A 13,693-nucleotide genomic window follows, 5' to 3' on the forward strand; every position below is an offset into this window, starting at 1 on the left:
GAAGAAAGATGCATAACTTCAATCAAGAGGCTACTATGACAGCCTTAAGGATGAAGAACTTTGGGATCTAGCATTTGTATGAATTGGAACCATTAAATTTCATTTTCTATAATTAGAGAACAACAAGGGTTAGAGATGGTGAAGTGGGATTTTATCCAAGCACAAAATCAGAGATGAAGGACTTATAGCCTTCTCACTTCCCTTCACAAGGACAATCAACAATTTCATGTTTTTCTTTTCACAAGTTGTATGTGAATGTAGGTTGGCATGGTGTCAGAAATAACTTTCCATTGGGGGATTACTTCATCTCCACATTGCAAAGATCCTTTTAGCCACACATCTCTTGGGACAAGAGTTTCTTTGGTGGTGGGGAGTATAGTGTAGGGGCACTAAGGAATAAAGAGAAAACACATAGGAACAACAAGCAAACTATAAAGACTATGAAAGAATGGAAGACACTTAATGAAAATCAGAGGTCCAAGGAGGTCAAAGGAATCTTGAGTGATGCAAATTATATCAACTATGATGTATTGGCTCCTATAATGGTTTAAATACCATAAAATGACTTTGAATGAATTAATATCCTTGAAAGGATTAAATAAATGCAATTTGGACCATTAGTGTCCCAATGTGTCTAGGAGGTTTTAGGAGGTTAGTTGATTTTAAATAAGTTTAAATAAGTCTCCTAAGTGTTGGAAACACCTTGGTGAGAAGATTTGATGAGTTTTAATTCATTTTCATAGTTAAAATTTGTGAAGCTTTGTTGGTAACTAACACAAATCCCATGGACTCAAAGGCCTAGAATCCATGAAATGATATATACTAACCTTGTATCATATGAATCTAACCTGATACATTCAAAAAATTGATTGAGAGTGTGATCATAGGGCTATAGCTGAGTATTTTCCCATTGAAAATGATGGCACAAGTTTAGCAGCACGAGTTTGGGTTGAATAGCATGGTGTTTTTATGTTTGGAATAGTTTTATATGGTGGATTGGAGAAACCCTCAAAATAGGGGTTTGAAGCAACCAAATTGGAGCTTTTGGTGTTCTATGTGTTTTGAGTCTAATTCCTTTTATATTTAGAGTTTTTGGAACATTTATTGATACTTTAAAAAAAAATTGACCTTGGAGATATGTTTAAATTGTATTTGCTTTGTAAAATCACCAACTTTTGAGTGTATTTGCAAGTGTATAGGCTGAATACTCTTATTTTTTCCTAAAGACCAATACCTATGCTTAAGGTATGTTATACAATGATAAAAGGAGTATCTAAATAGGGTTTTAGTTTTCCATGTCTTTTGGGAAAGTTGAGCTAAATGTTGATTTCTAGGCCTCATTAGGCTAGTTTTGAGTCTTTTTGCCTTTGTGAGTGGAAGATGGGTCAGGAAAATTTGAATTCACTTTAATATATTCTTTTATACCTTAAATAAATCCAATCCATCATTCATTTGTGTTGAGTCTCTAATAGCCACTTAAGCACTTTAGGAAGTTGTGGGTTTGTAAGCCAAATTTGAATAACCTATCTTGTGTAAAAGGTCCATCACCATTTCCTCTACATCATAGTCTACCATAAGAAAAAGATCATCCCTATAATATTCTACAAGTTTGTTAGGAATTCTAAATTTTTTATTCATCTTTTTCTTGAATGAATCAAAATAGTTATCCATGATACTAACAAAGTTCTCACCCATCTTTGCTATATACTCATTAATTTGATATAGTATTGGTACATTTTTTCTCCACATGACTAAATATTTTGAAGGGAAATTTTTTTGCACAAAGAAGAACAAACAAGTTAAGAGTGAGCCAAACTTACATAGGTTATTCTTTGAAGTCTTGATGCTCTCCATGTTCTTGTTAAATTGAATTAGCATTAGCTTGGCAAGGTCAAAGGACATGTTGTTCTTCACCACCTTGAGAGCTAGATCAACTGCCTCACATGACATGTTTTTGAGATGATTGGAGCTATAAATTTTATGTGCTATTACATGAATTCCAAATTTCAGCTCCATGTCACTCACACTACTGATGTTCATGCCTCTTCCATCCCATTTGGCAAGAGTTTTACTTTTGAGTTCTACCCAACTTAGGGTTTTGGTAGTCTTTTCCTTGTTCAACATTGGGAACCTTGTGATTTGATGAATCATTTTCTTCATTATTTGAATAGGTTGCTCCAACCATAGCTACCCTTTGTGTACATAGCTAAGGATAAACCTTATCTATTTTATCTGAAAGTCTTGTGGCATAAGCAAAATGTGTGTTAAACCCTTGGTATCCAAGTGTTGATGCTCTAGTTTCAATGCACCATTTACACATAACTTTTCTAAAGCCTCATCCATCTCTAGAGTTCCAATGTCTTGTATTGAATAGCAAAAATGTAAAAAAATATCACTAACAAGTACTACCTTTGGTGGAATGGTTGGTCTCAACTTGAAGTCTAGTGCCTTCCAATCAACTCCTCAAACCAACATCTTGAATTCTTTCTTGATTTTTCTACTAGATGATGCCATGCTTAGTAGGGTTTATGAAAACAAGAAAATCTTTAACACCAAAATACATAGATTTCTTGGAAGCACATAAATCCCTCTCAACAAATAGCTCTTCAAAAATTCATAGTGATAAATGAATTTGATTCCTTCCCTTTTAACATTTTTCACTTAACAATTGCCATGAATGCTTGGTACAATTGCTTGTTTTGTGATAGGTTGTCTTCCACTTGGTTTGATCTTAGTGCTTAGCAAATTCATTCATAACTTAGTGTCTATACAACGATTTAGTGTATCCTGACCTTGCTCAATAGGGTCTTGCAACCTAACCTAGCTTAGTAAGGTCTAAATTTTCCTTAAACACTTGGTGATCCCTTTTCATCTTCGATGCTGATATGGATATTTCTGATGCAGAGGTGGCAGTGGAAGCACTCCAAAATGATACCCAATCACTCTAGGCACTCCTATTTGGGTAAATTCACAAAGTAATCCTATTTGCTTGGTTCCCAAAATGCTGTAATAACAAATGTGGGTTTGGACCTAGAAATCCTTATAGGTTTCCCAAACCTGTTTTAGGGCAATAACTTGGTATTTTTCTGAATAGCTCTACCAAAAAATCCCACTTTCAAATACCCTTTTATATGTTCTCACAAATTCCAAAGACTTAGATTCTGGAGTTAATCCAGCATGTGGCAAATTCACAAAGTTTCAACAGGCCTAATGTGCACCTTAGGCTTGGATTCAAGGTAAACTTGCTAGGGATGGGTTCTCAACCCCAAATCTAGTCTTAGGATGCCTTGCCCTGATCAAGCAACAACAACTTCACCAACTTCCAGGATGCTAACAATCCTAATCACTCAAAATCTACAAATTCTGCAATTCTGGGTCCAAATCCGTGGTTAGATTTGACCTAGGGCTTGAATGTTCTGATCCAACATGCTGAAACTAGGGTTCCTACTTCTAACATGGTAAAGTACATTGTTTTTAGTAGCATATTCATTGGGTTTGATCCAATTTGAATGGTGCAATCGCGACCTACACCTCCATCTTTGACCAAACCCTGGTTTTTGAGGGTTTGCAGACTACTTAGGAAGAAATACAGATATCTTTCAGCACAGACCTTCTTAGTCCTTCAAACTAATTGCAATAGAGAGGTAAGTCACCAAGGAATCCAAAAATGTCACTGTGCCTTCATCTGGTGTCCGTACTGCACGTGTATGAGCCTGGGAGCAGAGAAATTGACAGGAAACAACAGGATCTTTTATTGATTCTCAAGCAAACTAAGTACAATATCATCTGTTCTCAAGGGGAAGATGATTTATTGTTTAAATAGGCCCATAGGACCGACCAACTACTCATGGGATGGTTGGAAATAGTTCCATACCAGTCTGAGCAACTTTTGCAAAAAACTGTCAGCAACTTTTCAAAAGTTGCTTGACAATTTTTACAATTTTTGCAATTTTAATCTGTTTGACCTTCCAACCTTATAAAACCGGTCCAATCCTATTCAAAGGACTCTAAAAACATGAGAAAATACTTTTTCCACTAAGTGGATACAAAACATGACTAATTTCCTAATCTAGCCCTCTAAAGTGCTATTTAGCCCTTTTTAGGCTACTTGGCACATGGTTTATAAAACACCAAAAGTGCCAAGTACCTTTACAATATGGGCATGTTATTGCAAGACTAATCAACCTATCTACTCTCCATTTACACAAGGATACAAGATCCAATAACACATAGGTTTCTTTGTTCCTTGGATGAGTCCTCGCCTTCTTCACTTGCTTGTCATCTTCGTTGAATGCCTTTGGTGCTCTGCACCATACTACCCACCTTCAAAGAACTCAAGTCCCTTGAGTTGGGATTGAGTCAAAATCAAAACCTGCCTTCTCAATTTCCTTCCTTGTCATCCAAGTTGCATCTTCATGAGGACAGCCAACCCACTTGACCAAATAGGTATAATAGGTATGCTTCCTTGTTTGTCTAGTGACTTTCTTGTCTAGAATGCATTCAATCTTTGGTGGAATGACCTATGGCAATGGAGTCTTTGTCACTTTGTCTTGTATTCCTATTCCTGCATCACATGTGTTAGATTCCTTATAAGCATAAAGATCAGAAACATTAAAAATAGGTGATAGACCAATCTCTGGTGGGAGTTCAATCTTATATGCATTGTTGCCACATCTTTGCAGAATCTTGAAGGGTCCTGCCTTCTTCATCATAAGCTTGGTATATTGCCCTTTAGGCAATCTCTCCTTCTTAAGGTGCACCATCACAAGGTCACCTACTTTGAATTGCAAGTCTCTCCTCTTTTTATCTGCATGGTTTTTGTACTTGTCTGCTGCCTTTTGTAACCTGTCCTTCACTTGTTGCTGTACATCCTTCATCACATTAGCAAAATCATCTGCTTGTGCACTCTTCCTCTCAATTGTATTGACATCTCTCAGTTCTAGAATACCTCTAGGATGATCCCCATAAACTATTTGAAAAGGAGTGAGGCCTGTACTCCTATTGACTGAATCATTATAGGCATATTCTGCCTGAGATAATATGGTATCCCATGACCCTCCATGTTGCTGTGATAGGCATCTTAGCAAGTTACCTAATGACCTGTTTGTGACTTCAGTTTGGCCATCAGATTGGGGATGGTATGCTGATGAGAAGTTCAAGTTTGTACCTAACCTTTTCCATAGTGTCCTCCAAAAATGACCAAGGAATTTGGGATCCCTATCAGAAATGATTGATCTAGGCAATCCATGGAGTCTTACTACTTCCCTAAAGAAGAGTCCTGCAATGTGAGATGCATCGTGTGTAGACCTACAAGAAATGAAGTGGGCCATCTTAGAAAATCTGTCCACAACTACAAACACACTATCATGACCTGTTTTTGTTTTAGGTAGGCCTAACACAAAGTCCATACTAATGGAATCCCATGGTCTGCAAGGAATAGGCAATGGAGTATATAACCCAGCATTAGATGTATGACCCTTGGCCTTTTGGCATATCCAACAACTCTCCACAAACCTTCTGACATCTACCTGTAATTTTGGCCAATAATAGAACCTCTTCACTTGTTCCAATGTTTTATCCAGTCCAAAATGTCCTGACATGCTACCACAGTGCTTTTCCTTGATTATGTTCTCTCTACAAGAACCCTTTGGCACACATAACTATCCACCCTTGAAGAGTAATCCTTCCTGAATCAGAAAATCTGCATAATCAGTATGATACTTGTCACTCATTTCAAGGCAAACATTATATATTTCTTTGAAATCATCATCATGAGGATACATGTCTTTCATAGAATTTATTCCAACACTCTCAAGATCAATTGTTTGTATCATTAAGTTCCTCCTACTCAATGCATCTGCAACCTTGTTCACAATGCCTTTCTTGTGCTTAATTGAAAATGTGTATGCTTGCATGAATTCCATCCATTTTATGTGTTTCTTATTTAGTTTGTCTTGTCTATTAAGGAAACTCAAGGCTTGGTTATCAGTGAACACTATAAATTCCTTAGGCAACAAGTAATGCCTCCACCTTTTCAAGGATTGAATCAAGGCATATAGTTCCAAGTCATATACTGAATATTTTTGCTTGGCATCATTGAGTTTCTCACTGAAAAATGCTACTGGTCTGCCTTCCTGACTTAGCACTCCCCCAACTGCTTTAATGCTTGCATCACACTCAACTGTAAACACCTTGTTAAAATCAGGAAACCTAAGGATAGGCTCTTGGGCTATTCTCTGTTTCAACAACTCAAATGACTCCTCTGCTGCTTTAGTCCATTGGAAGTTACACTTTTTGCCTCCCTTAATGGTGTCCATCATTGGGGCAGAGATGCCACTAAAATTCTTAATGAATCTCCTATAGAAGTTACAAAGACCATGAAAGCTCTTCACCTCACTAGCACTAGTAGGTGGTGGCCAATTAACAATTGCTTCTATCTTGGAAGGATCCATTTTCAAACAATCTTTAGAAATAACAAAACCTAGGAATATTAGTTCCTCTTTCACAAATGTACATTTTTCCAAATTTATCTTTAAGTCTTCTTCATGCAACCTTTTCAAAACAAGATCTAAATGTCTTAAGTGTTCATCTGCATCTTTGCTAAACACAAGAATATCATCAAGGTAAACTACAACAAATTTATTGAGAAATGGTTTAAGCACCTCATTCATTAGTCTCATGAAGGTGCTTGGGGCATTTGATAGCCCAAATGGCATCACAAACCATTCATAGAGACCCTCATTGGTTTTGAATGCTGTCTTCCACTCATCACCCTCTCTGATCCTTATTTGGTGATATCCACTCTTTAGGCCCACTTTAGAATACACCTTGGCTCCTCCTAGGTAATCAAGCAAATCTTCCATTCTAGGCATGGGGAATCTATACCGGATTGTAATTTTGTTTATGGCCCTTGAATCAGTACAGAGCCTCCAAGTTCCTTCCTTTTTGGGTGCAAGTACAGCAGGTACTGCACATGAGCTCACACTCTTCCTTATGAAGCCCTTAGACAACAACTCACCTATTTGTTTTGCTATCTCCTCATTCTGTTCTAGAGTCAACTTGTAGGCAGCTTTGTTTGGCAATGTAGCCCCTGGTATAAGGTCAATGCAATGGCTTACTTCCCTCTTAGGTGGCAATGTAGATGGGACACTACCTGCAACAATCCCATGGTACTTGTGCAGCAAATCCTTGACTTCTTTTGACCCTATGTCTTCTCCCCATTGGTCTGCCTTTGGTTTGTCTTTGATCAGGTTTGTAGACTCTTGTTTGGGTCTGACAACAATGGCAAAACATGGTGTATCTTTCTCCTTCAAGGTTTTCAAGAATTCTTTCTCCCCCACCAATGCAACACTACTAACCACATGATTAGACTTGTCTTCATCCGGCAAAGGTTTCATGATGTACTGGATACCCCCCTTGGTTATGGTGAAGATGTTTGTTTCCCCATCATGTTTAGACTTGACATCAAACTGCCATGGCCTCCCTAATAAGAGGTGACATGCATCCATTTCGGTTACATCACATAAGATTTTGTCAGAATATTCCCCTAAGGTAAAATCTACCCATACTTGTTCATTGACCAAAGTTTGTTTGTCTTTTGTTAACCAAGAAGCTTTATAAGGGTATGGGTGTGGTATCCTAGGCAACTTTAATTTATCCACCATTTCTTTAGATGCTATATTGTCAGTTGATCCTGAATCCACAATTAACTTACATACCTTTCCCTTCACTTTGTAATGTGTCCTGAACAATGCTTTTCTCTGAGGTGGTTCTGCAGGTTGTGGTACCTTCAAAAGTGTCCTTTGCATCATGAGGCACTCTCCAGTTTCAGGGTCAGCAGGCCTGGAGGTTGTGGTGTGATAGGATGAGATGCTTTGCCCATCCTCTTCTTCTTGTAATAGATTGATTCTTCTGTCTCCGGGTCTGCTACTGTCTCCTCCTTTTTGGGGACATCTAAAGGACTGATGCCCTATCTGGTTACAAGTAAAGCATCTGCCAGTGAAGACCTGGCCTCCTCTGCCTCTGCCAGCACCTCTTCCTCTACTGTCATTGGTTCCTCTTCCTCTAAAGGTTCCCCTCTGACTGGATTCTGCCTCTACACTCTGATTTTTGTTTTCATCTTTGAAGAAAGAGTTCCTTCCTTGGAACCTTCCTCCTCTACCTCTGAAGTTGCTGCCTCTCCCTTTATTTGACTCTCCTCTCCTTTTGTGTTTCTCCTCAATCTTCAAAGCAAGGTTGAAACATTGATGGACTGATTCCAAATTGATCAATGCCAACTCATCTTGTATGCTAAACTTCAGACCACTAACATATCTTGCCAACTTTTGCTTGTTGGTCTCATTAACCTTGGCCCTAAGGGTCAAGTTGTGAAATTCTTGTGTATAGGTGCTTACATCAGCATCCCTCTATCTTAGATTGTGTAACCTCTGATTCACAAGAATCTCATAATCCTCTGGCACAAATTGCCTTCTTATCTCAGCCTTCATCCTATTCCAAGTGGTGATAGGTTCCTTTCCATCATCAACTCTTTCATTTTGCACAAAGTTCCACCAACTAAGTGTAGGCCCTTTCAATTTGGCCTTTGCTATCTTCACCTTTTGGCTAGAAGGGATATTATCACATTCAAAGTGATTATCCAAGGCTTCAAGCCAATCAATGCATTCATCTGGGTTCAACTTCCCATAGAAGGTAGGAATCTCTCCTCCTTTAACCCCCATCCTCTCTAATGCTTGCAAAAGGGGTCTTTGGTCTGGTGGGACTATGGCTTCATAGTCTTCTCTCTCCACCTCTTCAGCCTCTGATTCATAACCATCTCCTTTCTTCAACTTTCCTTTCAATTTTTCCAATTCCCTCTTCATGGCATGGTTCTCCTCCCTAGCAGCTCTACTCTCTGCCATTTTTTCTTGCACCAACTTGGCAAGCTCCACATTGGTGATCCTAAGAGGTATGGTCCTCTCTTGCTCACCTTCTCCCTCTGACATGTCTGCAACTACCAATCACCAGGCCTTTCCTGCTCTGATACCACTTGATGCAGAGGTGGCAGTGGAAGCACTCCAAAATGATACCCAATCACTCTAGGCACTCCTATTTGGGTAAATTCACAAAGTAATCCTATTTGCTTGGTTCCCAAAATGCTGTAATAACAAATGTGGGTTTGGACCTAGAAATCCTTATAGGTTTCCCAAACCTGTTTTAGGGCAATAACTTGGTATTTTTCTGAATAGCTCTACCAACAAATCCCACTTTCAGATACCCTTTTATATGTTCTCACAAATTCCAAAGACTTAGATTCTGGAGTTAATCCAGCATGTGGCAAATTCACAAAGTTTCAACAGGCCTAATGTGCACCTTAGGCTTGGATTCAAGGTAAACTTGCTAGGGATGGGTTCTCAACCCCAAATATAGTCTTAGGATGCCTTGCCCTAATCAAACAACAACAACTTCACCAACTTCCAGGATGCTAACAATCCTAATCACTCAAAATCTACAAATTCTGCAATTCTGGGTCCAAATCCGTGGTTAGATTTGACCTAGGGCTTGAATGTTCTGATCCAACATGCTGAAACTAGGGTTCCTACTTCTAACATGGTAAATTACATTGTTTTTACTAGCATATTCATTGGTTTTGATCCAATTTGAATGGTGTAGTCGCGACCTACACCTCCATCTTTGACCAAACCCTGGTTTTTGAGGGTTTGCAGACTACTTAGGAAGAAATACAGATATCTTTCAGCACAGACCTTCTTAGTCCTTCAAACTAATTGCAATAGAGAGGTAAGTCACCAAGGAATCCAAAAATGTCACTGTTCCTTCATCTGGTGTTCGTACCGCACGTGTATGAGCCTGGGAGCAGAGAAATTGACAGGAAACAACAGGATCTTTTATTGATTCTCAAGCAAACTAAGTACAATATCATCTGTTCTCAAGGGGAAGATGATTTATTGTTTAAATAGGCCCATAGGACCAACCAACTGCTCATGGGACGGTTGGAAATAGTTCCATACCAGTCCGAGCAACTTTTGCAAAAAACTGTCAGCAACTTTTCAAAAGTTGCTTGACAATTTTTGCAATTTTTGCAATTTTAATCTGTTTGACCTTCCAACCTTATAAAACCGGTCCAATCCTATTCAAAGGACTCTAAAAACATGAGAAAAGACTTTTTCCACTAAGTGGATACAAAACATGACTAATTTCCTAATCTAACCCTCTAAAGTGCTATTTAGCCCTTTTTAGGCTACTTGGCACATGGTTTATAAAACACCAAAAGTGCCAAGTACCTTTACAATATGGGCATGTTATTGCAAGACTAATCAACCTATCTACTCTCCATTTAGACAAGGAGACAAGATCCAATAACACATAGGTTTCTTTGTTCCTTGGATGAGTCCTTGCCTTCTTCACCTGCTTGTCATCTTCGTTGAATGCCTTTGGTGCTCTGCACCAATTTCCTTCTAACTGATTGGAACTAATGTAAGATGTCTACTTTAGAGTCTTAGTTCTAGTTATCCCTATGGGAGATCAAGTAAAAATTATTGGGTCATGCAATTCTTGAGTGACATGTGCTTCATGGCTAAAAAATTACATTCTTAAAAGATTTTAGAATCCATTTTTGCCTCATCTTCTTTCTGATGTTGTTAGCCTTGGCTTTCTTTTATCCTCAATTCTTCCAGTGTTCATACAATTATTGGCAAGGTGTCCATTTTTTGTACAAATAAAATATCTTCTAGTGGTGTCTCTTGTCCTCATGTGATGTTTCACATAGTTTTCTCTGATGTGTCCAAATTCTCCATAGTATTGACATCGACACCATGTGTTGTATTCCCAACTAAATATAGCTTTCACAATCTGTTATGTTGGGTTCAATATCTTAGTTTTGCATTCAAAAGATTTGTGCCCATGCTTCTTGAATTTGTGACATTTTCCTTCAAATTTAGGTTTCTCTTTGCATTCATTGGCTCTATGACCATGCTTATAGAAATTGTAACATTTTCCATTGAATTTTGCTTTATGATTACTCTGACATTTGTTTGATGTATAACATAACTTACCACAATGATTGCGAGAAGGCCTTTGATTCTTTTGAGCTCCTTACTTGAATGATTCACCTTCTTCTATATATTTTATTCCCGCTTTTCCTTTCTATCTATATTGATTTTTCTCATTCAACTGATTCATGTCCGATTGAGATTTTATCATCCTTTCATTGGTTTTCTTTTCAGTGTTTAGATTATTCCACAATCTTTCATTTTCTAATCTTAAATTCATGATTTCTTCATTTGCATTAGTAAGCTAATTAATGAAGTCTACCTATTGAAGGGATAGATGCTGAATTTCATTGTTCTTTGCTTCTATCCCTTATTTTTCCTTCTCTTTTTCTTCCATGACTTCACAGAATCTTACTGACTAAATTTCTTGTTTTCTTTTCATCTTTTTGACTTCTTCTTGAAGCTTACAATTCTTTTCTAATAGTTCTCTGATTTCCTCATTAGCTTCATCTGAATTTCTTTCTGAGTGGATATCTTCAATTCTTTCTTTAGTGTAGAGTTTTTCAATCATCTATACTACAAGAACATTTATTCTTTTCAAGGATTAAGAGAGTTTCTCCTTTTCTTTCTTAAGTTTCCCAACAGCCAATTCCAAATCCAACTTTTCATTATCAATAGTCTTATCAAGTCTGAATACCTCCATTTCCTCTAATCTTTGCTCAAGTTGTTAAACTTCTTCTTTGAGAACCAAAATGATTTAATAAATTTTTTTGGAAATATAATATAGGCTATGTTATTGAGAGGGGAGGGATAAATCAAGAACCAATAAACTTATTCTTAATTCACTAATTAATCCTTCATATGTATTTTGATCTAGTTGCATGTATGAAAGACTTAAAGCATTAAAATATTTATAACACTTTAACACAAGATATGGTAACCCAAAAACCTTCCAAATAGAAAGTAAACTAGGGTGGGGATGATACCCACAAGCTTTAGTATAATACTATAAAGTAGACTAGTTAAGGGTTATAATTGATCACTTCTGATGATTTGGCCTGTTAGGAGCAATAAGGACTGCTAGGTCCACTTTGTAAAAGGATTTGCGAAACATACAATGAAGTATGCACTCGATAAAGAGATTTAAAAAAGACTGTTAAGTCTACCTTGTGAAAGGATTTAACTATTCCACCTATTAGGATGAACCAATGCTTGATCTCTAATCTACAACTTTGATTTGCTAGTTGAAATTCATTTGGAGTGTAATGATTACCTTGCTATGATAGATAAATCTTTTCTACTCCTTATACTACTTGTAGCCTTCTTACTTCACACTTTTTCTCGTACACATATCTTTCCATATTCATTTTTATTTTGATGTGATATAATACATTACATATATACCAATCCAAATTACCATTCATCAAAGTTGCCTATAATACAAGTTTCACCAAAATACACAAAGTTAGCCCAACTGCAAGTACTTAAGTTTTGAAGACAAACTCAATGAGGTTCTGATACTCGACAACCATTTTGAACACTTGGCATCATCATTCTCTTGGTAGATGTAAAAACTCGATTAGCATTGGTGACTCAATGAACACTGTGAAACTCAACATATAAACTGAATCACTTGGTTGACATTGCATAGCTCAGTCAACACTAACACTATGAGCTTGGTATAAAATAAATCACTTGGTTGAAACATCTTGGCTCGGTCAACACTAGATTGACATTACTAATCCTACGAACTTGGTAAAAATTGGAGAACTCAGTTTGCACTGTGCAACTCAATAAACACTATGAAGCTCAATTTACACTGATATACATGAACTCGATAGATACTACTTGGTGTGAGCTAAATACTATTTTTGGAACTCTATAGCAACTATAGAACTTGGTAGAACCTTAATTACTTGGTTAACACTATAAATTGCAAGATAAGCTCAGTAGCTGCTAATCATTTGATTAAGTGTGAGTCACAAATAAACAAACTTGACTATAATGTCAACAAGATTGGGGAGACAAACCCACTTTAAATGCTATAAACCCCCCTTTTTAGCAAGTTTTAGTTATCAAACCCTCTAACAAATTATCATGTATATAAGTCCAAGGGTTTCAATTAGAAAATGTAAAAAAGAATCACAAGGAAATGGTGTTGATCATCCATTACCATGTTAGTATTGGTTAGCACTGATATAATAATCCATTATAAATATTTGATGTACTTGTAAAAAAAAGAGAGCTTGCTAACCATTCTTTCAATACAAAAGAACTCCAATTATGATTTAGATGCTTGTATTCAATTATTTGTAATGTCATAATCTTTTCATACCATACTAGATCAAGTCGAAAATTCAATTATAAAGAATTGGACCAAGATGTTTCAACATATTGTTTCCATGGTTTGAGGATAAAGACTATAAATAAGGAGTGTGGTCCTTTCATTTGTACCCAAATTCATCCTCGTAAGCATGAGCTTTAGGAGCCTTCAATATAGTTTTAATTCTTATTATCTTTTTTATTAGGCTCAAGAGGTACCTTTGCATATGTGTTTAGAATTTTTTTCTATAACTTAATAATGCATTTTAAGTTATCATTAAAAGAATAGAGATGTTGATTATTCTATTTATAAATTCTTTGTTGGTAAAATTCCAAGTTCATCTTGATGATTACACTTATATTATTTCTTTAAAATATTATTATAT

The 13,693-nt window shown here is 36.9% G+C and overlaps 1 protein-coding gene across 1 annotated transcript; it reads right to left on the bottom strand.

Moving 5' to 3' along the window:
- Positions 1-5,660: 5,660 nt before the first annotated feature.
- Positions 5,661-8,981, bottom strand: LOC149545025 (uncharacterized). The gene is made up of 3 exons (XM_089796035.1): positions 8,467-8,981; positions 6,886-8,352; positions 5,661-6,600 (listed from the first exon to the last, which is right to left on the bottom strand). The coding sequence occupies exons 1-3, from the start codon at positions 8,979-8,981 to the stop codon at positions 5,661-5,663; spliced, it is 2,922 nt and encodes a 973-aa protein (XP_089652161.1).
- Positions 8,982-13,693: the final 4,712 nt, after the last annotated feature.

The sequence above is a fragment of the Cupressus sempervirens genome, chromosome 8 (assembly GCF_028749045.1).
Source record: "Cupressus sempervirens isolate cs-2001-9-10 chromosome 8, ASM2874904v1, whole genome shotgun sequence".
NCBI lineage: Eukaryota > Viridiplantae > Streptophyta > Pinopsida > Cupressales > Cupressaceae > Cupressus > Cupressus sempervirens.

Bases quoted from the DNA above. Each gene is read 5' to 3' on its own strand.
- LOC149545025 (XM_089796035.1), bottom strand. From the start codon at position 8,981: ATGTCAGAGGGAGAAGGTGAGCAAGAGAGGACCATACCTCTTAGGATC. The intron at 8,353-8,466 runs GCAATTTGTGCC...CTTGACCCTTAG, and splicing joins ATGAAGGCTGAGATAAGAAG to GGCCAAGGTTAATGAGACCA. The intron at 6,601-6,885 runs GTATAGATTCCC...TCTTGTGTTTAG, and splicing joins ATAAACAAAATTACAATCCG to CAAAGATGCAGATGAACACT.